Source organism: Nyctereutes procyonoides, unplaced genomic scaffold, assembly GCF_905146905.1.
Source record: "Nyctereutes procyonoides isolate TBG_1078 unplaced genomic scaffold, NYPRO_anot_genome, whole genome shotgun sequence".
NCBI lineage: Eukaryota > Metazoa > Chordata > Mammalia > Carnivora > Canidae > Nyctereutes > Nyctereutes procyonoides.
In genome coordinates, this window is record NW_026575021.1 from 10,841,588 (window position 1) to 10,866,536 (window position 24,949).

At 46.1% G+C, this 24,949-nt stretch overlaps 1 protein-coding gene across 2 annotated transcripts in view; it reads left to right on the forward strand.

Annotated features, from left to right (window-relative positions):
- The window catches only part of TEC (tec protein tyrosine kinase), a 133,869-nt gene extending 121,043 nt beyond the window's left edge, over positions 1-12,826 (forward strand). For both annotated transcript variants that reach the window (XM_055339380.1, XM_055339371.1), the window contains exons 12-18: positions 1,286-1,360; positions 2,104-2,275; positions 2,399-2,615; positions 7,888-7,952; positions 10,600-10,718; positions 10,800-10,957; positions 12,140-12,826. In XM_055339380.1, the coding sequence (XP_055195355.1) occupies positions 1,286-1,360; positions 2,104-2,275; positions 2,399-2,615; positions 7,888-7,952; positions 10,600-10,718; positions 10,800-10,957; positions 12,140-12,223 (890 nt within the window). In that variant the 3' untranslated portion in view covers positions 12,224-12,826. The remainder of the gene's footprint in view (positions 1-1,285; positions 1,361-2,103; positions 2,276-2,398; positions 2,616-7,887; positions 7,953-10,599; positions 10,719-10,799; positions 10,958-12,139) is intronic.
- The last annotated feature ends 12,123 nt before the right edge of the window (positions 12,827-24,949 follow it).

The following is a 24,949-nucleotide window of genomic DNA, read 5'->3' on the forward strand; positions in this document are numbered from 1 at the left end:
TAAATTCTTCATAAATTTTGCATACTAACTCTTTACCAGATAATGTCATTTGCAAATATCTTCTCCCATTCCATAGATTGCCTTTTAGTTTTGTTGATTGTCTCCTGTGCTGTGCAGAAATTTTTATCTTGATGAAGTCCCAGTAGTTCACTTTTTTTTTTTTATTTATTTATGATAGTCACAGAGAGAGAGAGAGAGAGGCAGAGACACAGGCAGAGGGAGAAGCAGGCTCCATGCACCGGGAGCCCGACATGGGATTCAATCCCGGGTCTCCAGGATCGCGCCCTGGGCCAAAGGCAGGCGCCAAACCGCTGCGCCACCCAGGGATCCCCAGTAGTTCACTTTTACTTTTGTTTCCCTTGCCTCCAGAGACATGTCTAATAAGAAGTTGCTACAGCCGAGGTCAAAGAGGTTGCTGCCTGTGTTCTCCTCTGGGATTTTAATGGTTTCCTGTCTTGCATTTAGGTCTTTTATCCATTTTGAATTTATTTTTGTGTATGGTATGAGGAAATGGTCCAATTTCATTCTTCTGCATGTGACTGTCCAGTTTTCCCAACACCGCTTGTTGAAGAGACTGTCTTTTTTCCACTGGATATTCTTCCCCTGTTTTTTGAAGATGAGTTGACCATATGGTTGTGGGTTCATTTCTGGGTTTTCTGTTCTGTTCCATTGATCTGTGTGTTGGTTTTTGTGCCAGTACCGTACTGTCTTGATGATTATAGCTTTGTAATATAGTTTGTAAGCGTGGAATCGTGATGTCTCCAGCTTTGCTTTTCTTTTTCAGCATTACTTTGGCGACTTGGGGTCCCTGCTGTTGATATCTTAGAGCTCCATATTTATGATAAGATTGCTAGTGTTGAGTTACTCACGGTGGCTCATGTTAATTTTTGAGACTACTGTAATTCCCTTTCATAGTTCAGATCACATTGGAAAAGAACGTGAAAGAATTTTAAAATGTTTGAGAATATGCTAGCAGAGTGCTCGATAAACACTTAGTATTGAAAAGGCCATGTTTGTTGGGTGAATAAAAATGTATTTTAAAAAGTTTTTTATATTCCATAAAAATATGAAATTGTCAGTTCAAAGAACAGGATCATCTTCTTCCTGCCTGCCTTCTGCTCTTTTCATATTTTGTTAGCATATAGCAGAGTGCTGTGTGTACACACAGTGGACGAGCACTAAGTGAATAAATGAATGACCTTTATACATGAGCATCTAAGTTTGTGCATTTCCATGCAGAATGATTTAGAATGAATTCAATCACAGTGCTTTCTCTGACTTCCAGGACTTGTCACAAGGCTGCGGTACCCAGTTAGTACAAAGGAGAAGAATGCACCAACCACTGCAGGATTCAGCTATGGTAACTCATTTTTTAGTTGCATTGGCTGATTTTCCTTGGGGGGGGGGAAAACCATTACCACAAGACCAGTTTAGAGGTTTAGAATTCCACGTAAGTGGAACTGCTTTTATAGTTTTATAATACGGGTTTTTAGGGGATTATACTAGTAGCTATGGTAACCCTAGGTTTTCTGTTTTCATCATTATTCATAATGCAGCAGAAAACTTCCTCTGGGTGAAGAATAAGCATTACCATGTCATTTCTAAAATAAATCAAATCCTTTTGTGGTTCTCACCAGCTTGATTGGTTATTCACAGGAAAGTAAGGATGAAGGTAATAAAGAAGGCATCCAGCTTGATTGTCTTTGCTGCTTCTAGCAAAAAGCCTTTTAAACAGAAGATTAAATTCTTTCCAAGCTGATGTCATGGGGGCGGGGGGGGGGAAGAATGGTAAGAAGGTAGTATTTGATTTAGGTTTATTCCTAAGTACCTTTAAGCTCTATTATTATTAGCCTGTTACTCAGCATCTTTTGCCTTCTCCTGTTTGCTTTACTTGAACTGTGACAGCTTTGAAGGACGCATCCTCCCCAGGGGGTGGAAAGCCACCTTCTGTAGTTTAGATGCAGGTTGCAAGTCTATGTTTTACTGCTAATTGCATTATCCTGTAACTTTGACATGGCCCTTGGTTGTAGTTTCTTTGCTTCCCGCTGATTCACGCTGTGTTCTCCTTATTAAACGTTATCACCTTCCCCCTCTGTCTGACAGAAAAATGGGAGATCAACCCTTCAGAGCTGACCTTTATGAGGGAACTGGGGAGCGGACTGTTTGGAGTGGTGAGGCTCGGCAAGTGGAGAGCCCAGTACAAGGTGGCGATCAAAGCTATCAAGGAAGGTGCCATGTGTGAGGAAGACTTTATAGAAGAAGCTAAAGTGATGATGTAAGTGACCACGTGCTTTCTGATTCCTCTTTTTGCATCAGAAAGTAGCCCCTCACCAGCCTAATAGGCCTGCGGTTTTCTTTTCCTATAGTTAACGGTATGTATGCATGACTTCCCTCCCAGGAAGCTGACACACCCGAAGCTAGTGCAGCTTTACGGTGTGTGCACCCAGCAGAAACCAATTTACATCGTCACTGAGTTCATGGAAAGGGGTTGTCTTCTGAATTTCCTCCGACAGAGACAAGGTCATTTGAGTAGAGATGTGCTGCTGAGCATGTGTCAAGATGTGTGTGAAGGGATGGAGTACCTGGAGAGAAACAGCTTCATCCACAGAGATCTGGTAATCATAACCACCTGTATTCTCATCCCTGGCCGAAGTCCTTCGTCACACTGGGGCAGCAAATGAGCAGTGACGTGTTAATATCCAATTTCTGTTTTCTTTTTTTTTTTTTTAAGATTTTATTTATTCATGAGAGACACAGAGAGAGAGGCAGAGACACAGGCAGAGGGAGAAGCAGGCTCCCTGCAGAGAGCCCGATGTGGGACTTGATCCCAGGACCCCAGGATCGTGACCTGAGCTGAAGGCAGATGCTCAACCACTGAGCCACCCCAGGCTCCCCTCCAATTTGTTTCTGACAATGTTTCACCATTATCTTTAAACTTGGGAAATTTAACTCACCTCATAGTTTTGACAGAAAAATCTTGATTAAATCTAATACGTATAATACATAATTACATAGGCAGTTGTATAAAGAATACATAATTATATAGGTCACTGTTCCTGAGCAACTTAACCATATATTAACTATTTGGTCTCCAAAAGAATCCCATGTGATAGTCACAACAGGCTTTCTGATCATCATTGTTTCACAGATAAGAAAATTAGCTTGAGAGAAGTGAAATGACTTGTGTAAGGTGATAAACGTGGGAGTATAAATCCTTTCACTAAATCCTGACCTCTTTTCCACCTCACACAATGTAAGCAGAAGCTATAACAGAAATCCTTGGTTTATTTTTCTGATTTCTCAAATCACTTGGTAAACATGGAGGCTCATGTTAACTGCTGAGAATACTAGAGAAAGGAATATTATTGGTTCTAAAATATGGTGGTGGAGACAATCTTTCCTTTCTCCTACTCTTTCTCCCTATCTCCTCCATTCTTTTTTTTTTTTTCCTCTCTTTTTCTTCTCTGAACTTAGGGCATAATAAAGAGCTGAAAGTTTGTAAATAGAAGGCCTGACTTCTTGATGTGTTTTAGTGTAGTTATCGAATGTCTCTTAGAATCTGTTTCTGTATTTATAAGTTGTGAGTGGGTTATAATATTCATTTGCTCACAAGACTGTTTTCCCCCCAGCTTTATTGAGATATAATTGATGAAATTGCTTATATTTAAAGTAAACAACATAATAACAATATATATATATGCATTGTAAAATGATTATCATAGTCATATTTATTGTATTCATACCTCACTATGGTGAGAATGCTTTAGATTTACTCTCAGTAAATTACAAGTAAGCAATAAAGTATTATGAATTATAGGTATCATGCTATCCATTAGATCCTCAGAACATATTGACTTCTATATTTTTTTAAGATTTCACATATAAATGGTATCATACAGTATTTGCCTTTCTATCTGGCTTATTTCATTTAGCATAATGCCCTCCAGGTTCATCCATGTTGCCCTAAGGTTTTTTTAGCTGAATAATATTCCACTGTATAGATATACCACATCTTTATTCACTCATCAGTTGATGGAAAGTTAGATTATTTCCTAGCTTGGCTGTTGTGAGTAATGCTCCTATAAATATGGGAGTTCAGAGATCTCTCTGAGGTTCTGATTTCATTTCCTTTGGTATATATTCAGAGGTAGAGTTACTGGATCATACTTTCAATTTTTTTTTTAAATAAACTCCATACTGTTTTCCATAATGGCTGTGCCAGTTTACATTCCTTCAAATAGTATGCAAGGGTTCCCCCTTCTCCATTTTTTCTTCCTTGCCAACTTTTGTTATCTCTTGCATTTTTTCATAATAGCCATCCTGCAGGTGTGAGATAGTATCTCATTGTGATTTTGATTTGCATTTCTCTGATAATTAATGATGTTAAACACCTTTTCATGTACCTCTTGGTCATTTGTTTTTTTTGTTTGTTTGTTTGTTTTTTTTTTCCTCTTGGTCATTTGTATATGTGGGTTTTTTACTGAAAAATGTGTATTCAGGTTCTTTGCTCCTTGTAAAAATTGGATTATTTACTTTTTTGAGTTGTATGAGTTCCTTGTGTATTTTATATATTAACTCTTTTTTTATTTTTATTTTTTTTAATTTTTATTTATTTATGATAGTCACAGAGAGAGAAAGAGAGAGAGGCAGAGGCAGGCTCCATGCACCGGGAGCCCGACGTGGGACTCGATCCCGGGTCTCCAGGATCGCGCCCTGGGCCAAAGGCAGGCGCCAAACCGCTGCGCCACCCAGGGATCCCATATATTAACTCTTTATCAGATATATGGTTCTGCAAATATGTTTTCCCATTCCATATTTTCCCTTTTATTTTATTGACGGTTTCCTTTGCTGTGCAAAGGTTTTTAGTTTGATGTAGGCCACTTATTTATTTTTGCTTTTGTTGTTTGTGCTTTTGGTGTCATACCAAAAATTCATTGCCCAGACCGTGTCTGAGTATTTTCCATATTTTCTTCTAGGAGTTTTATAGTTTCAGGTCTTACATTTAAGTCTTTAATCCACTTCAAGTTAATTTTTCTGTGTGGTATAAGATCAAGATCCAATTTCATTCTTTTGCATGTGAATATCCAGTTTTGTCAGCACCATTTGTTGAAGAGACTGTCTTTTCCCCACTGTGTGTTCTTGGCCCCTTTGTCAAAGATTAGTTGCATGCATGGATTTATTTCTGGACTCTGTATCCTTTTCCAATGGTCTGTATTTGTTTTTCTGCTAGTATCATACTGTTTTGATTACTATACCTTTGTATACAGTTTGAAATCAGACCATGTGATGCCTCTAGCTTTGTTCTCAGTCTTTCCCAAGACTGTTTTTGGCTCCTTGAGGTCTTTTGTAGTTACATATAGATTTTAGGATTGTTTTTTCTATTTCTGTAAACTATGCCAAAGGATTTTTGAAAGAGATTACATCAAGTCTGTAGATGGCTTTGGGTGGTACAGATTTTTCATTAATATCAGTTTTCCCGACCCATGAACATGGAGCTTTCCATTTATTTGTGTTGTCTTCAGGTTTTTTCATCAGAAGTCTTATAGTTTTCAGGGTCTGGATTTTGCCTTTGTGGTTAAATTTATTCCTATGTATGTTACTGTTTTTGATGCTATCTTAAGTATATTTGTTTTCTTAATTTCTTTCAGCTATTTCATTGTTAGTGTATAGAAATGCAGCTGATTTTTGTGTGTTCATTTTGTATCATGCAACTTTACTGAGATCATCTATTCTATTTTTTTTTGTTTGTTTGTTTTTGGTGGTGGAGTATTTAGAGTTTTCAATACCTAAGATCATGTCAACTGCAAACAGAAACTTTGATTTTGCTTTCCAATTTGGATGCCATTCCTATTTCTTGCTTAGTTGCTCTGGCTAGGTCTTTCAGTAATGTGGAATAGATGTGGTTAAGTGGGCATCATTGTTTTGTTCTCGATCTTAGAGGAAGGGTTTTAGCTTCTAAGTATGACGTTAGGTGTGGGTTTGTCATACATAACCTTTATTTAGTTTGTTGAGGTATATTCCTTCTATACTGACTTGTTGAGAGTTTTTATAAATGGATGTTGAATTTTCTCAAATGCTTCTTCTGCTTCTATTGAGGTGATCATATGATTTTTATCTTTCATTTTGTTAATGTGGTATGTATATCACATTTATTGGTCTGCATATGTTGAACCATCCTTGTGTCCTGAGGATGAGTCCCACTTGATCATGATGTATGGTCCCTTTAATGTGCTGTTGAATTGCGTTTGCAAATATTTTGTTGAGGATTTCTTTTTATCTGTGTTCATCAGGGATATTGACCTGTACTTTTCTTCCCTGGTAGTATCCTCATCTAGTTCTAGTGTCAGGGTAATGCTTACCTCACAAAATGAGATTGACAATAATCTCTCCTCTTCAATTTTTTGGAAGAACTTGAGAAGGTTTGCTGTTAATTCTTCTCCAAATGTTTCATAGAATTCACCAGTGAAGCCATCTGGCCCTGGGCTTTTCCTGTACAAGACTGTTTTAAAGATCGAACTATGTGATTGGGGCAAAGAGTCTGTAAAACAGATGTGATATATATGTAACATTCATTATTGTTGTTATGCTCAGTGATGATAAAGAATGTCTCTTTGTCATATTGAAAGTTGTGAACTGGGGCGCCTGGGTAGTTCAGCTGTTAAGTGTTAGCCTTCCGCTCAGGTCATGATCCCAGGGTCCTGCTCAGTGGGGAGCCTGCTTCTCCCTCTCCCTCTGCCACTCCCCCTACTTGTTCTTTCTCTCCTGTCACATAAATAAATAAAATCTTTAAAAAAAAAAAATAATGAAGTTGTGAACTGAGCACCTTCCTCTTTTTTTTTTTTTTGTACTTTCAAAACTGCTGAAAGTCCAATGCCTACCTGCGTATGGTAGACTGCATCTGTCCACACAGACCATATCTTGGTGGAAGCAGTTCTGATAATTTTGCACTCATTATACTGACATCACGATAGTAAGTTTGTATCGCCCTTGAGGGGAGGATTGGATGCTCCTTTTGGGCAAAGAATGCTGTTGACCATGAAATGAAGTAATTATAAGGTATCTCTATAGGAAGATAGGGGACAAATCTGGGGAACTTGAGAAGAGACTCTTAAAATACATTCAGCAGGAATAATCTCATATAAGTGGAATTGCCACCTACAGAGAGTAAAATGCTAGAAGTGTCAGGAATAAAAAATGTGTCTTAGTCCATAGGTTATGGCATTAAAGATATTATTTTCCTTCTGAGAAATACTGTGTCTTTTTACCAAACTGTTTTCTTGAGTCTTGTAACCTTAAAGAATGGGTAAGAAAATATACATTAAATAATCCAGAATTACATTTGACTAATTTCGTATTCATATCACAATATACTGGATTATTTAATGACAAGGCAACTATGTTACATGTGGCTGGCGTTTTTTTTTTTTTTTTTTTTTTTTTGGACTGAGATCAGGATGATCAATCACTGAGCAAAACCTATTGGGTAAAAGATCAGTTACCTATCACTTTGTTGTGTGTTATTAAACTCACCTAGTGAGAACCTGGAGTAAGGACTTCAAGAGATGTCATCATCAATAAGAAAACCTGACAATTTAGTAAAAAGAGAAATGGGAGGGGGGGAAAGCAGGTTTGTCTTCGTTTAGATGTGATAGTTGGTAAAGTCATGTAATCAAGTCTTATTGCACTTATGTCTTTCTGATTTTTCTACCCATTGTTTCAAATATATGTTGAAGACATTTCCATAGCGATAAATCCAATTTATCAAGGGACATTTCCACCTTCTGTCCATGTTGGCTGGGATGTACTAAATTTAATATAAACAGAATTTATATTTTTCTACCCTGTAAAGCTTTGTAACTAATACACCATTGAAATGTTACTTTCCAGGCTGCCAGAAATTGTCTAGTAAATGAAGCAGGAGTTGTGAAAGTGTCAGATTTTGGAATGGCCAGGTAAGGCTGAGTCTATGTGAATATTTTCTGTCAATTTTGGATTAAATTAATACATAACCTTTGAAGGCACAGAAAGCCGACCTTTTTTTTTTTTTTTTGGCAGTTTGACTGTGTCAGCTTCTTTCTCTGAGGGCTGCCGAAGAGCTGTTTTTAAACCACATCTTTTGTTCTGTTAGCAAAATATTTGTAGGATCCGTCATTTTCATGGGAAAACTAATTGACTTTTCTGCTTCTTCGTGTGTTTTTGATGTAGGGCAATAAAATAAATTAGATGATCTGTATTTTGAAAAATTTATTTGCTGAATGTATCTGTTTTGACTGTTACCACGGGCTGCTTCTCAGGTAAACAAATTGTTGAGAAATAATAACTGCTTTATGCTTTATTATGTGGCGTCCGGTAATAGTCACATTAGCTTGTAGAATTAATAAGCCCGGGGGGTAATCTGCACTGATGAAGTAGCAAGGAAATCTTGTTAGCTGCTGCGAAATACATAAATTTGTTTTTTTTAAAAAAAGGCATATATACATTGCGATGTTAATAATTGTCTCCACTAGGTGGTAGCAGAGCCTGGTAAATATACTACTTTTATTTCTCCCTGGCCTGAGTTGGGTTCCTAGAGTCTTTTGTTTTCACAGAAATGTGTTTAGGGGTAAACGTTCTTAGAATCCCCAAGTCTGTTATGTTTTCATTCTCTTAATTTTTGTCATTTTTTAAAAGAGTGTTAGAAGAGACCTTTAGAAAGTATTGTTTGTCCTTTCCCTCCTCTCTATTCACTCATCCCTGCATCCCTCTGTAAGAACATCAGGTGCCTACCGTGTACCCAGGTGTTAGGCTGACCCGTAGCAGAGAATAAGGCATATGAGCCCCTGCCCCTATGCAGCTCGTATTCAGGAGGAGAAAGAGAGACAGAAGAACCGAGAGATGGCCAAGAGAGGAAAAACACAGTGATGTGCCGGTGCGGGGGTCAGTGTACCAAGGCCTCTGGCCCAGGTTGTGACTCAACACCTTGTTGTTGTTGTTGTCAGCTTGTGAGCCAACAGTGGTTTGCCAATTTTTAAATGGTCAGCAAAAATGAAAAGAATTTTCGGACACATTGAAAATCATATGACATTCAGGTGTCAGTGTCCGTAAATAAGATGTTATCGGGATCCAGCCCCACTCGTTGGGTGTTGTCTGTGGCTGCTTTCACACGACGAAGGCAGAGTTGGATAGTGGTGACAGAGACTGTATGGCCCGAGAAATAGGAAATATTCATCGTCTGGCCCTTTACAGAAAAAGGTAGGGGGCACATGGGGCTGGTGGGGGGTGGTGCAGTGCTGAGCGATGGTACAGGGCGGGGTAGCAGCAGCTGCTTCAGATCTGGAGCTCTGGGAGGCCCTTCGAGACTGGGATGCTTGAAGAGAGACCAAAAAGACAGAAGTAGCCAGTTAGGTGGAGATCTGAGGATAAACTCTTCCAGGTGGAAGAAACAGTGAGTATAAAAGCTTAAAATCTGGGGCCCGCATGGCCTACTCAAGGAGCTGAGAGAGGGCCAGGGCTGCTGGTCCAGGGCCAGGCACGTCGGCCCCAGGACACACAGGCCACGTTTAGCTCCTGACAGTCCTCTAGTTTCACGTTTGATTTTTTTTTTTTTATGTGTTTGGCTTTCAGAAAATGTGTGCTTTTGCACCAGCCCCTCTAAAACACTCGTTAGACATTAAATTCAGAACCGCCCCCCACCCCGACGGACAGGCAAGTTAAGCCAACTCGTGGCAGCGTGGTTACCATGCAGCAAAGGAAGTTTGTGCCATTATTTGAATGTTTTCTCACAGAGGTTTTAGAAATTAGCTTTATACATTCCGATCCTACGTAAACGCATTCCTCTTGTGAATACATACTGAGCACATCACAGGAAGGGCTGAGTTCTCCGTATCTCCCACCTGCTCACGGGTCTTGCCCAGAGGTAGCCGAAGTTTGCAGGTGGCGCGTGTCCTTCCAGAAAGATGTAAGTGTGCTTGCATAGCAAAGATCACAGAGTATTGTTTTGAAAGTGTATGTGAGAGTGTGAGTGTGTGAGTGTGCGTGTGTGTGTGTGGGAGGGATGTCATGGTATATAAATATATATGCCACCATTGACATATGTCATTTTGCAATTTGCTTTTTTCATTTGCAGTAGGTGTAAATTGTACTCTGTGGAATCGTGGGGGCCCAAAGCACGTGTCTCCCCAAACGCCCTGCACCACTTCCTTTAGAGCAGCTCCGCTTTAGATGTTTTACATGTGGGGCCTTTGGGTTAAATTCTGTTTAAAGAACAAAATTGCTTAACCCCTCCCCTCTCCCCCCCCAAAAAAAACAACAAAAAACTTTGCTAACTCTTTAAATGTGTTCTGCCCCTATCGCCTTATAAAAAAGAAAAACGCACAGAAAAATGAAAGTGTAGATTCTGATGTTACAGGGCATCCATCTCAAGCACGTAAGTGAAGCTGAGAGGAAGATGGAAATCACCAGGCGTGGCCACTGAGGCAAACATTTAGCTTCAACCGGATGCTTCTTGGACTTCAGTCAACTGTGTTTTTGATTCTAAGAGGAACAAAAAAAATGTAAAGAACGTGTACAACATGTAATTCGTAACTCAGAGGCGTAAACCTATGGTTTGTCTTACTTTAGGTATGTCCTGGATGATCAATACACAAGTTCTTCTGGTGCAAAATTTCCAGTGAAGTGGTGTCCACCTGAGGTGTTTAATTACAGCCGCTTTAGTAGCAAATCGGACGTCTGGTCATTTGGTAAGAACACGGTTCATTTTTCCTCAGCTCTCCTCGGATGAGACAGTGGATGCATCCTTTGTAATCCTTATCCTTTCCTAGGTGTTTTAATGTGGGAAATATTCACTGAAGGCAAGATGCCCTTTGAGAAAAACACCAACTATGAAGTGGTAACCATGGTTACCCGGGGCCACCGACTCTACAGGCCGAAGTTGGCGTCCAAATATGTATACGAGGTGATGCTGAGATGTTGGCAGGAGGTAGAAAAATTTTTGTGCTTTCTTTCTGAATCTCTAAAACATTTAGGGATCTGGGCTTGGTGGATTAAGAGTGTATATAGTCTTTGCAGCCTGGTGAGTTAGTATGTGGTGTATATGGTTTCAAACCCTAGGTCGAAAGCCAGTTCTGAATAACGAGAAGAAGGTGGTGAAGAAGTGGAAAACGATAATAATTACGATCATAAATTCAGTCAACTGTGGACATTCAGTCAACAATTCCCCATGCCCAAGTAGAAATCCTGTCACAGTTGCCCGAGTTAGGGACTCAGTAGCTCTTCTTTCACCGGACTGCTTGGATTTTTGAAGTATAAAACTCTTCGACCAGAGAGGGTTTCTTTCACCAAACGTCGACTTCCCCCAGGTCTCTTTCCTCACAGCCTTTGGAAGTTTTCCTTCCTGGTGTTTTGAAACGTCACCTCATAGATGAGACACCAAAATGATTTTGGAAAGATTATATAATATCAGCTCACGTGTATTGTGTGGAAAGGTTATAATATCAGCTCACGTGTATTGTGTGCTAGGCACTGTACTACGTGCTTTAGATTTCGTTCTCTCAGAAGAACCTTTTGAGGTGGAGAGATTTTTACTGTGACCACTTTGTGGATGAGAAGACCAGGGCTTCTGAAGCTGACCCTTGCCCAAGGCCACTTTGCTATAGAGAAGCAGAGCCCGTGCTCTTGAACTCTTGCTATAATGTCCCCAAAGAACACTGATTGGGATGGAGAGACCTGGGCAGGAAGTGTTGCTGGGGGTGGGAGAGGACAGTGGGAACAAAGGTCAGATGGTGGTAGTGAGTGCAGGGTGTGTACAGATTGGTCTGAGTGAGCAGAGAGCCCACATGAGGGTTCTCGTGGGAAATGAAATTGGGCAGCAAGAGGGTGCAGGAGGGACAAGTTATAGAGGGCGCTGCAGGTCAGCAGGTCTTGGTGTTGCAGGCAGTAAGGAGATCTGTCAGACCTTGAACGGAGACCCACAAGCAGCGTATGGAAAGGTTCGTCTCGCCACTCGCCACAGTACGTGCGGGGTAGAGTAGACCCATTTGGAGACACTGGAGTGCTCTAGTCCCGAAGCAATGTGTGCTATGTGACATGAGTTTGAGCAGTGAGAAATTATTTGGGGGATGAATTCTGGAACCCACAGCTTCTCTTTGATTTTTAATTGTAGAAACCAGAGGGAAGGCCTTCCTTTGAAGATTTGCTGCGCACGATAGATGAACTAGTCGAGTGCGAAGAAACTTTTGGACGATGAGTGGTGGTGTGATCCGTGGCATCCAGCTTCCGAAGCATGAGGAAGAGATGGCCCTTTGTGGCTAACTTTTAATTTATTTAGTACTTGGACATGTAGACGGTTTTACTTACAAAGTGGAAACACCTAAAGCATTTGCTTCTAGCCCAAATGGGAGCTCTGGGACTGAATCCTTCCGACTATGGAAATGCTGCCTAGGGAGGGTGATTAAGAACACTCGCTTTTATCCATCCCACAAGTACTTGAGTGCCCACCGTGTGCTAGGTACTATGCCCGGGCCCCATGCTTTGCCCATTTTAGGGGTGTATGGAGGGCCACGTTAGCTGGTACACCGGTACACTGGAAGGTCAGGCTATTTGGGAAGGAAAAGGGAATTCGAATCTTATTCCACCAGCCTTTCTCTTTCCTTCGACTTCTACAGAAATCTGGGCCTGAGGCATTGTCTAGAATGTGGGTTCTGGGTGAATCAGGAACCCACCTTGGATAAGAACTCATCCTTTGTTTTGAAAACATCTGTTTTCAAGACTGCCATGAGTATTACGTTAAAAAATATTTGTATGCTGTATATATTGTAAATATATATAATATATAAAGATATATATTTATAAGAAACATGAGTTGTCTTTTAATTAAAAATTATAATTCTGTAACATAAGAGTTTACCTTTTTAGGATTAGGGGCTGTGCCTCGCAGCTGTCAATTTTTCTTCCCCCAGGGATCGAATATGCCATACTGAAGAGAAAGAAGCCCGGACGGACCCTTCTACCATTAGTGCCTCCTCCCCACTTAGGCAGACACGTTTGGGGGTGTCCCCAACCAGCCCCATGTTTGGGCTGAGTGACCCTACCCCTAGTATCCATAACTAATTGGAGTTAGGTAAAAAATTGAATGAGGGGCAATCAGTGACTTTCTTTTTTTTTTAATTTAAAGATTTTATTTATTTACTCATGAGAGACACAGAGAGAGGCAGAGACACAGGCAGAGGGAGAAGCAGGTTCCCTGTGGGGAGCCCGATGCGGGACTTGATCCCAGGACCCCGGGATCATGACCTGAGCCAAGGGTAGACACTCAACCGCTGAGCCTCCCAAGCGTCCCAACCAGTAGTGACTTTCTACATCTTAAGAATCTGCCCCAGGACATAGATGCCATCAGTGGAGGTGCTGGGCTCTGGGGCAGCATGATGAGGTGATGTTCCCAACAAAGCCACCTCCACTGCCAGCAAGACCCAGGAGCAAGCTCCCATTGTGGCAGAGAGGGAAAATGGAGAGCATGGCTTATTGAGCTGCCTCCTGGATGGCTTTAGGGAGATCTGGATGGACTTAGGTTCCTAATCCGTGAGATGGCCTAGAAGAGCCTCATGGTAGACCCTGTGGTCAAGTTTGAGTGGGTTTCTGACCCTTACGGTCGCTGACGAAGATACCAGCTAAGCTGGAACCTTCATTTCTCCCCCTGAGCCCAGGAGAAAGAAACAGCCTCTGCCGTCAGTAGCCAAGGCCGTGCACGGCCCCACACATTTTCTTGGTATTTGGGGGGTAGGAAGCCAAGGTGCACACAACATGCAGGGCCTTTCTTCTGGAGTTTGAACTGCTCTGGAGACCGCCGTGGTGTCCCCTGTAGCACAGCTGTTGTGTGAACATAGAGCTGTTGCTGGCTGCTCTGAGCAGTGTCTCCCTGCGACCCTGGAGACCCATCTCTTCCCCTCCTGGCCTGTCCATCCACCGAGAACTATCGTCTACCCTTCCTTAACCTCCCTATAATGGAAAAAAAAATTATCTTAGGGCTTGTTACAGTCTGTTTGCCACCTTCCTCCTCACCTTCCTGTGTAGCTGTACCCCCATCGCAAAAACATACGCACCTTTTAACTGACTCGTTGGAGTTCTTCAGTCCCGTTAGCCTGGAGTCTCAGTACCATCCATGAGGTCTTTCTCCTCTTCTTCTCCTTCATCCTGCCTCCTCCCACACCTCCCTGTCCCGTCCCATACTTCCCTTTTCACCTGGAGGAGCTGCATTCAGAGTGCCGGATGGTACTGGAGAAAGCGGGGCCAAAAGATAGTCCTTGTACTAATTGTTACGTACACTACTGATGTGGACACGAGATGGACAATACCTGGCAACATTTGGGACACATGGTCCTCAAAACTCTCTCCATTTTTCACCAAGACTTAAAAACCATTTTCGTTTAAAGGCACAACGAAGGCAAACAGTGAAGTCAAAATAGAAGAATCCACCCCGAATGCTTAAAGAGATCTTAATCTATAAAGCAGGAAATAGGAAGGGCAGCAATACGAAGATGCTATGCGCTTATTAGAATTGTTCCCTTTAGTTTCAATTTTTGGTTGTGTTTTCCAAGGGGATGAAGTGCAACCCGTAAGTGCAATTTTTATCGATGTTGTTTTTGCATTTCCCAGCCATGGCTCACTCCCCTTTTAGGTGTATTGTTGCATTGGCTTTCCATCCTCACACACGCACACAAAGAAGTTTCATAATACAGTCCTTGAACTGTCAGTACTGAGTGGGAGGACAGAATATTCTAGATTTTAGATTTCAATACCTAGAATCTCGTCCTGTTTCTGCCACTGTGTCCCTTGTCCTATTGGCGCATCCGTTTCCTTCTCTGTCCAGAGAGGGCAGTTGGATTTGATTTATTTTTTTATTTTTTATTTTTTAAGGTCCCTTTCATGAAAATTTTTGTGATTTCTTGAAAATGTTGTTTGCTGGAGTCACCCACACAGTTGGGAATGAGGAACCCATAGCAACTACCCTCAGAGATCTGGATGTAGATTATTGAGCTTTTCTTATATAGGCCATCGGGTTGTCATTCACACACTTCTCTGAGGTTTTCAGAACAGGAAAATAGGTGGGGTTAACTTTGCTCGTGAGAAACATCTCGGGCGAGCTATGATTTCAGTTAAAAGATGTGTTTTTGTGACTGGAGCGCCGCTCGAGAACTGAAGGCTGTTTGGTCTGCTCCCTGCAGAAGCCCAGCCATGATTCTTTCCACCTGTAAGTAAGATGACTTTGTCCTGCACCTTCAGGGCTGGTTCTGGGGGTGTTACTTACTCTTGAGCTGAGGCTTGTGGAGCCTTGCGGATAATTTTCCCAGATGCAATGACAGGGTTTTGTGTTCGAGATGACCATCGCAGCGAGGCAGTTTTAGTGTTCAGCGTTGAGAATGCAAAGGGAGACAAAACCGTGTCCTTAAATCTCTCCGTGGAACTGCAGTTTGAAAAGTGCTGGTTTTTAGAGGGATAGGATATTGTGCATAAAGAACTCAGGAGCTGAGGGCTGGGAGACCAAGTTTTAGTTTCTGGATTTGCAGCAGCCTTGCTGGGTCAACCTTTGGCAACTTCTTCTATCGAGTCCTTATCTGTAAAGTGGTGCCCTCTTTCTGCCCACCTCCCAACAAGGTACCATAAACAGGAGCTAAAAAAATGACGCATCCTTCCTGAGCGTAATTTTGGAGTTGCTTTGGAAGACTGTTCAGTTCCATGTGCAATTTTGAAAATGCTTATTAATTTACTTCTGTATGAGTGCCTTAAGGTGCAAAATTCCTTTAACAAAATAAGGAAGGAAAATACTGTCTTTGCTTTTAGCTCTGAACGACTATAGCACCCAGCTTTAACGAAGCTCGGCCATACCAGATAAAAGCAATCAGGGGACCAGCTCGCAAAATTTTTACATTTCTGATCTTTAAAGAGGCAATAGGAGAAACTGATGGCAGTTTTTTAAATGTCATCTGTTTAAGCCACATCACCTCAGGGGACCCAACACTTGTTGGTAGAATTTATAAAAAAAAATAAAGCAGGCTCTTGCAGCTGTGCTGACCTGAGTATAACTTACAGTTTTGATCCACTCAAAGACAAAATGGGGCTGCCTGTTAAAAGAAATGCAGTGACCTGGGACGTCTGGGTGGCCCAGCGGTTGAGCATCTGCCTTCAGCCCAGGGCGTGATCCCAGGGTCCCAGGATCGAGTCCTGCATCGGGCTCCCCGCATAGAGCCTGCTTCTCCCTCTGCCTGTGTCTCTGCCTCTCTCTCTCTCTCTCTGTCTCTCATGAATAAATAAAAAAAATCTTAAAAAAAAAAAAAAGAAATATGGTGAACCAGAGCCAAGCAAACGGAGCTAAGAAGCGACAGTTTGTGTCCCTACCGCCTCCAATGGTAGAACAAAGGTGTGCAGTGACTTAATAACCTTTTTATTAAAAGCCAAGTGAGCATCTGTTCTTCATTTCCCCTGAGGTCAGAACTAGAGAAAAGGCTGTAAATTTTAACAGGAAAGATTTGGTTATACGTAAAATAAATGATCGTGAGGGTTGAGACAGGATTGCTTGGCCCAGGGGATTAAATAGGAACCTGCCTATTGGTGGGACAGTTTTGAGGATCATTCTGGCTGGCCTGGAAGGGCATGGTTTGATGAATGTTCACCATTCCTTCCAGCTTCTGGTAAGTTGTTCGATGTGAGAATCATTTTTGCATTCCTGTCGTGAACCACACAGAGACATGGCCCTACTTGCTTCTGGGTCAAGACACGAAGTGTTTCCCGTTGATAAGGGAAAGCCAAGAGATGCTTCCAGGTGTATTAGTGCTAATCAGCAAAGGTTTGTGTGTGTTTGCCAGGCCAGGGTCATTTGGCGAACGTGTTTGCTGTTTTAAGAGCGGCCCTAAAAAAAAAAAAAAAAAAAAAAAAAAGAGGGCCCCAGGACCCTGACAGGCTGCAGTAGGCAGGAGGAGACGGTGGGCAAGGTGAGATGCTGCCCTCCTGAGTGGTGGGAGAGCCCGAGCGAGCCCTCGGGGGCCTGTGCCGGAGAAGTTCAGTAGGTGAAGCACAGTGGGGTACGGTCAAGGTTTCTACCCCCTACGGCGGCCCTGGGGACAGACCCCGCCCAGCAGTTATCTGGAAGACCAAGCCCAGGGAGAAGAACTGGGGGCTTCGAAGACTCACGGCTTCCTTCCCCTCCACCTCATTTCACCTAATTTCCTTGCCTATCTTTTCTTCTCTGTTTATAAAGTAGAAGGGGAGAAAAAAAAAGATACTGATGTGTGTCAGTGATTCTTAAGTCTGAGCGTGCCTGGAGGGTGCACGCATCCCGATAAAACGCCGGTTTCCAGACTCCCCTCCATGGTTCGATCTGGGGGTGAGGTGAGCACCCCTGACTGCCTTTCTAGGGACCCTATTTTTTTTTTTAAGACTGTACTTATTTATTCATGAGAGAGGCAGAGACACAGGCAGAGGGAGAAGCAGGCCCCATGCAGGGAGCCCGACGTGGGACTCGATCCCGGGACCCCGGGGTCACGCCCTGGACCGAAGGCAGATGCTCAACCGCTGAGCCCCCCAGGTGCCCCATGTAGGGCCCCTATTTTTAAAGCCCTCTCTCCTTCCTCGTTGTATGCGATTTCCACACCAACCCTACAAGCCGCCGTCTTCTGTCGTTACCTTCTCATTAGCATGAAGACGGGGGGCAGCTGCCTGGCCTCCCCCGAGAAGGCCCCAGCGCTGCTGCCCTTGGGCAGCCCGTGTCCCCGAGTCCCTGAGCTGAACCCCCTTCTCAAGGGGAGAGCGCAGGGGAGCGGGGCGCGGCTCGGCTGGCAGCTCCGGGCCTTGGGGCCACGCTGCCCCGAGCGAGGACGTGGATGCGCCGGGCGCACCGGCCTTCAGGACCCTCCGGCCCTTCACTGCAGCCCCGCTCGGCCGCACCTGCACCCGCCCCAGGGACCCGGGGGACCAGTGGTCTGTCCCCGCCGCCAGGGTGTGGTGCCCACGCACAGGGACCGAGGGCCACGGGCCACCGTCAAACGTGGCCGCTTCGACGGCCGGTGCCCTGGGAACAGCCGCTTGGTGTTCATCACGGACTCTCCAGGTGCCTCTGGGCTTGTAAGTCGTCGCGCTCCTGCCCCCACCCGCCGAGAGCCGTCCCGGTGCCACGGGCGTCGCCGCCCCTCCCGGCCTCGCTCAGGTCCCCGCGGCGTCCTCGGCGGCCACCGCCCTGCTGCCCCTTCCCGCCCCCGCGCCGGGCCACCCTGCGGGGGCCTGGGGGCTCAACACGGCGCCCCACAGGCTGGCTCGGGATTTGTGAGCTCGCCCTGAGTTTGGAGGTCACAGGCGTGAGTCTTCCAGAAAGTGCTCTGGGATGTGGGGGCCGGGAGGGGCCCTGGGCACCAGGGCCGGCCTCCGTCAGCCGGTCCGGGGAGAGCTGGGTGCTCCCGCACAGGGGGGTTGGGAGGCCGGGCTGGGGGCAGCGGGCGGCCTTCGGGGCGCTGCCTTCCCGCACAGCCTCCCTCACTCCCCGCCCCGGCGCCCACCCAGCGTCTCAGGCCTCCACGGGCTCCTCAGGCCTCGCCCGCGCCAGCACCTCCTCCCCCGGCCGGGCCGAGGGCCCCTTCTGTCTTCCACCAGATTGGCCAGTTTAGGGTCCCGTGAGCTCCGAACCCACTAACTGTTAGTGACCGTCGAACCCCCTCGAGTGGTTACTCGTCCTCCTTCAAGGTCGGCCGAGATGATGTCAAACCACTGGTTTGGGGGTTCACGTAGGGTTGTTAGCTTGTTTTGTCAATACATTCAAAAGCGCTGACCTCTCTGGTGACCCTCATTTCTTAGGAGCAGGGACAATTTAATGTCCAAAGGCAACACACTGGGGTGTTCTTAGAGGGTTTGCCCTAGAAGGGGCGTCTTTTTAATATCAAGAAGAGGGGCACCTGGTTGAGCGCCTGCCTTGGGCCCAGGTCGTGACCCCGGGGTCCCAGGATCAAGTCCCGCGTCGGGCTCCCTGCATGGAGCCTGCTTCTCCCTCTGCCCATCTCTGCCTCTCTCTCTCTCTCTGTGTCTCATGAATAAATAAATAAAACCTTAAAAAAATATCAAGAGGATGTGTATGCACAAAACAGGGATAATCTGACACCTCAGGTATATAAAGTGTACACCCGGGATAAAGGATTGCTTTCTAAATCGAATAATCACCTCTGTGAAATCCTCGGGTGTCTTACTTCTTCCCTCCCTCCCTCCTGCCTGTCCGTTTCTCCGTCCTTTCTCCGTCCTTTCCTTCCTTCTTTCCTTCCTTCCCTCTCCCCCTCCCTCCCTCCCTCTCCCTCATTGGCGTGGGTTCTTGGTTTGGCATCTGGAAAACCTTTTGTGGTAACTGATCAGAGGTGGAACTTCACGCTAAGGAAAAGCTAGCTGGTGTCACACCTCCCAGATGACGTCACTTCAGTCAATTCAAATGTGTCTGATATAATAATTTATTTTTTAAATGTATTTATTCATGAGACACACAGAGAGAGAAGGGTGGAGACACAGGCAGAGGGAGATGCAGGCTCTATGCAGGAGCCCAACGTGGGACTCGATCCTGGGACCCTGGTGTCACGCCCTGGGCCCAAGGTAGACACTAAACCGCGGCACCCCCCAAAAGCCCCACAATGTGTCTGACTTTAAAAGGCCCTTAAGAAACAGATCTCCTGGTGGGGATTTGTGATCCTCCGGAGTCTGGCCTTCTCCTTCTGGAAACGGCGACACACGTCCTGAAGGGCAGGTGGAGGCCCCCATGCGGGCCCACAGCACAGGCTCCCTCTCCCCGGCCGAGCGGAGGGCCGCGGGCACCAGCATTCCTGCCTGAACACCATGGCCAGCCGTGTGCGTCGGGCCGCCAGCCTGGTCCCTGGTTCCAGGCAGCTCTTGAAGCACAGCCACTTAGTCACGTTCTCAAATAAAGGTCGGCAGCCACCTGCCAGTTATGACCAAACTCGGGGGGACTGAATTTCACTTGAGGCTCTGGCTCAAAATGCAACAGTGACGTCGGAAAGGCCGGGGGACGAGGGCGAGGTGATGCTGGTGTAAACCTCAAGCCTTAGAAATGGAGGGAAGGCGCCGGCGCTGCTTCGCAGACGGTGGGGCCACAGCTTTCCTCCAACGGGTGCTGGTGCCCGACAGGTGCTGGTGCGCAGGACAGGTGCTGGTGCACAACAGGTGCTGGTGCCCGACAGGTGCTGGGGCACAGGACAGGTGCTGGTGCACAACAGGTGCTGGTGCCCGACAGGTGCTGGGGCACAGGACAGGTGCTGGTGCACAACAGGTGCTGGTGTCCGACAGGTGCTGGGGCACAGGACAGGTGCTGGGGCACAGGACAGGTGCTGGTGCCCGACAGGTGCTGGTGCCTGACAGGTGCTGGTGCCCGACAGGCGCTAGTGTGCAGGACAGGTGTTGGTGCCCGACAGGTACTGGTGCCCAATAGGTGCTGGTGAGCAGGACAGGTTCTGGTGGGCAGAACAGTTGCTGGTGCTCGACAGGTGCTGGTGCCTGACAGGTGCTGGTGTGCAGGACAGGTACTGGTAAGCAGGACAGGTGCTGGTGCGCAGTACAGGTTCTGGTGCGCAGGACAGGTGCGGGTGCCCGACAGGTGCTGGTGCCCAACAGGTGCTGGTGAGCAGGACAGGTGCTGGTGGGCAGGACAGGTGCTGGTGCCAGGCAGGGACAGGCGTCCTCCCTCGGAGCTGTCCTGACAGGTGGAGCTGCTCTCAGCTGCTCCCTTCCACTGCCCCCTGCTGGAAGCCCGTTCCCCTACAGCCTAACCCTCCCACCCCCCCTCCCCCCAGCCCCCAGGGGAGGTGGGGAGCCGCACCTTGCAGGGGTGCGAGAAGCAGAGCCAGCGTCTGGAAAGGTCACAGGGATTAGGCGGGATTGCGGTGCCCTTTTCCTGCCTTGGCCATACCGATGTGCAATTAGAGCTACCTGCTGGGGAATACGGAGCAGGTGAGAAAGGTCCGCGCAGATGGAGAGAGGCGGCAACGCTGCCTCCCAGGTAATCCTCGGCCTCTGGGGCATCTTAGGCTCGCAGAGGCCTGGGACTTCAGGAGCTCCCGCCTAACCTGGGCGTCTTCCAAGGGCACCGAGGGGTTCTCTTCCTGCAGGCGGCCCGCTCGCCCGCTGGGGTTTCTGTCATCAGGGGGGCCGAGGGGTTCCCGCGTGTTCACGGACCTCAAGACCTGTGTGCTGTTGCAAACTGAAGACGCCGGCGAGTCTCCTACAGTGGATGCCTGCTTTGGAGGGCATCGGTATTTCAATCTATAAGTAAACAGTGTATGTTCTCATTCATTTGGGGAATATGAATAATAGTGAAAGGGAATATAAGGGAAGGGAGAAGAAATGTGTGGGAAATATCAGAAAGGGAGACAGAACATAAAGACTCCTAACTCTGGGAAACGAACTAGGGGTGGTGGAGGGGGAGGAGGGCGGGGGCTGGGGGCGAATGGGTGACGGGCACTGAGGGGACACTTGACGGGATGAGCACTGGGTGTTATTCTGTATGTTGGTAAATTGAACACCAATAAAAATTAATTTATTAAAAAAAAAGATGCCTAGGGGCTTGCAAAGTCGTGCCAAACGAGAGGCCACCGGGGAGCTGCTCAGGGGTCACGATTTGTTTTTTCATTTGCTCAACAATTGTGTCTTGGACAGCAGCTGAGCTGGGCAGGAGGCTGGAGCGGAACCAGGCAGGGCTGGCCTTCCCGCCACAGCGGCTCTCGGTCTCCGAGGGGAGAAGAAAAACCTTCTCATACTTAAATCAGTGGCGGCAGAGGGTCTGCACCTTTAGTTGAAGGGAACTGTCTTCGCCACTGAATCTGGAAAATGAAGTATTTTTGAAAATCCCAGACTGCAGAAGAGAGCACAAGTAACCCTGGGGATGTTGTGGGGTCCATAATCCACCCTGCGGGCATGTAGTCCTTCCAGGGAGTAGGGGAAGGCCTTATCCTAGTGCCCAGGTAGCTTTCCTACCCGGGAATGACACCCGCAGTTCCTCCGGGAAGGTTCTGTGTATTTAAATGCAAAGTATCAAGACAGGGAATTTTATGGGTCAACTTGTCTGAGTCATGTGGCCCCGATGGTGGGTCAACATTATTCTGGAAGCTTCTGTGAAGGTGTTTGGGGGATGAGGAGTTAAGTCGAGGTTTAAACCGGTGATCTTTGAGTAAAACAGATTCCTCTCCACAGTGTGGGTGGGCTTTATCTCCTCAGTTGAAGAACAAAGCCTGACCTCACCTGAGCAGAAGGAACTCTGGCAGCGGTGCCTTTTTAGCCCCAAACCCAGTTCTTCGCGGAGTCTCCAGCCTGCCGGCCCACCCCATTGCATTTTGCACTTGCCAGTCCCCACAGTCATGTGGACCAATCCCTTGCAAATGAACCTCTCCGTTCCCCCTAACACAGGTGCTATGCTTACAAACACGAAAATGCCTTTAAAAGAAGCACAAGGTAGTACAACCTGTTTACTATTATATCTGTTTATGATGTCATTTTTACCTTACCAAGAATAAGTTTCTGGGCACCTGGGTAGCTGAGTGGTTGAGCGTCTGCCTTCAGCTCAGGGCCTGAGTTAGTATGGTGAGATCTTAGTAGGGCGCCCGCTTACAGTAAGGGCTGTGTTGGGGAACTGCCTTTCCTAGGAGATAGGTCTCATCCCTATATTTTTCAGATAAGGCTGCTGAGCGATGGCCCAGGAATCACACTGTGGCCACAAAAAGAATGGAGCCATGATTTGACTGCAGGGTGGTCTGACCCTAAAACCCACTCCACCCCATGCACTGTCCTTAAATGGAAAAAACAGTCGAACACCAGAGAGGTTTTCACTCTTTCATTTCTCATCTCAGGGATGGGTGCTTGATTTTGGTTGTTACTTCTTTAATTTAATATTTCTGGGACAGCACGTCGGACTTATGACCTACAAGTACTAGCCAAAGCTCCGGAAGTTGTTTTCTTCAACTTTGCTGTTCTACTTAGTCAAAAGGTTGTGGTCAACCTAGCTTGTTCTGTGGCCGGCATCGAGCCATGAGATGTCCTGTGGTAGAAGGAGCTACTGAAAAGTAGAGGTGTCATGTGGTGGTGTAGGTATTGGTGAGGCCTGTTCTTTGAGTTCTTGCTGTGTGGCCAGGCACCAATGCTGGACGCTCTGGGGAAGCACTGAAATCAAATTGCTTACAGTGTAGCTCAGTGGTTCTCAGAATCAAAGGATTTTGCTACCTCCCTCGCCCCAGGAGGACATTTGACAATGCCTAGGAGTTTTTTGGGTTTTCACGACTGAGAAGGGGGTGGGTGGGTGTGAAAAGGGTGAGAGGGGTTGCTGTTGACACCTAGTGCATAGAGGTGCTGCTAAACATCCTACAACTAACAGCATCCCCCAACCCCCCCAGAACCATCCAATCTAAAATGTCAATTGTGGTGTGGTTGAGAAACCCAATGAGAGATGGAGCCTACACAAAGACGGTCATTTAAATGGCCATCTAACATGGCACCCAATTACGAGCCACAGGGCAGGACCGATCACTTGTGCTCTGGGAGCCCAGAGGGCCGTGAGATGGGAGTGCATTGCAGTGGAAGTCCTTTTCAGGCTGGAGGCACAACTATTCAAGATGTTTGTGAGAATGGAGCAAGTGGAGGAAGCTGGTGCAAGAGGAACAGTGAACATGGAGAGTAGGAGGGAAGTTGGCCAGGTCATGGCAGGCAATGGACATGAGGGACATAGAGGAAAGTATAATCTTGATGCCATGTGTAGTTGATAGTCTTTTTAGGAGCTGCGGATGGAGAGCAGTTGGCTGCGACAGAGTTTTAGGGAAATGAACTCAGAGGGCGGAGTGAAGGAGAGAACACTCAAGAGCAGGGCTCAGAGGCAGGGACTTTCATTCATTCAGTCATGGAGTGAACACGGTGCCCAGAGGTTGAGAGCAGAGTCTCTGGAGTCGGGCTGCCTGGGTCCCATCCTGGCTGTCAACGTGAAAGCGCTTTGGCTCTCGGCAGGGAGGATCCCCTCTGTGGTTCAGATTCTTCATCTGTTAAGTGGCACCTACTTCACAGGGTTAAATGAGGATTAAGTGAGTTTTCACAGAAATGCAGGTGTGGGCCGATGAGGGCTTACAAGAGAAGAAGTAAACAACCAAACAATTTGAAGAGATTTGTGGCAGATTGGATATAAGGGATGGGGCTAGGAATAATTCAAGATTTCTGTGGTGAGGGATCCCTGGTGGCGCAGCGGTTTGGTGCCTGCCTTTGGCCCAGGGCGCGATCCTGGAGACCCGGGATCGAGTCCCATGTCGGGCTCCCGGTGCATGGAGCCTGCTTCTCCCTCTGCCTGTGTCTCTGCCTCTCTCTCTCTGTGTGACTATCATAAATAAATAAAAATTTAAAAAAAATTAAAAAAAAAAAGATTTCTGTGGTGGAATCATACTCAGACTTGGGAAGATTAGAAAGGAGAATCAATAGTGTAGTTTTCTTTCTTTCCTTATTTTCTTAGTTTCTTCTTTCTTTCTTTCTTTCTTTCTTTCTTTCTTTCTTTCTTTCTTTCTTTCTTTCTTTTTCTTTCTTTCTCTTTCCCTATTAATACAGTATTTATTTGCCTTCTCTCTGTCAAACCCTGAGCCAACCACTTTCCCCAGCCTGCCTGGGGAGGTATAGGAAATGGGATACATAGGGCAGATGAGACACAGGAAAAAGACCTATGGGGAGGTGGAGACGGCTCTGTCACATGGCAAAGAGGATGAGAAAGGCCACCATCAAGCAAAGGAGCCCCATGACAGCCAAGAGGACAGAGCCCAGAATGGGGTAGAAGAGTTGCTGCTCCAGAGAGGGTTCTTGGCATGACCAATGTGAGGCTGTCAAACACAGGCCCAATACCAGTCCTAGAGCCCGTCACTCCTACCACAGCCCCACCAGCCCCCGTGGACTTGGCTGCTTTATCAGTGTCCCTTGAAATGGC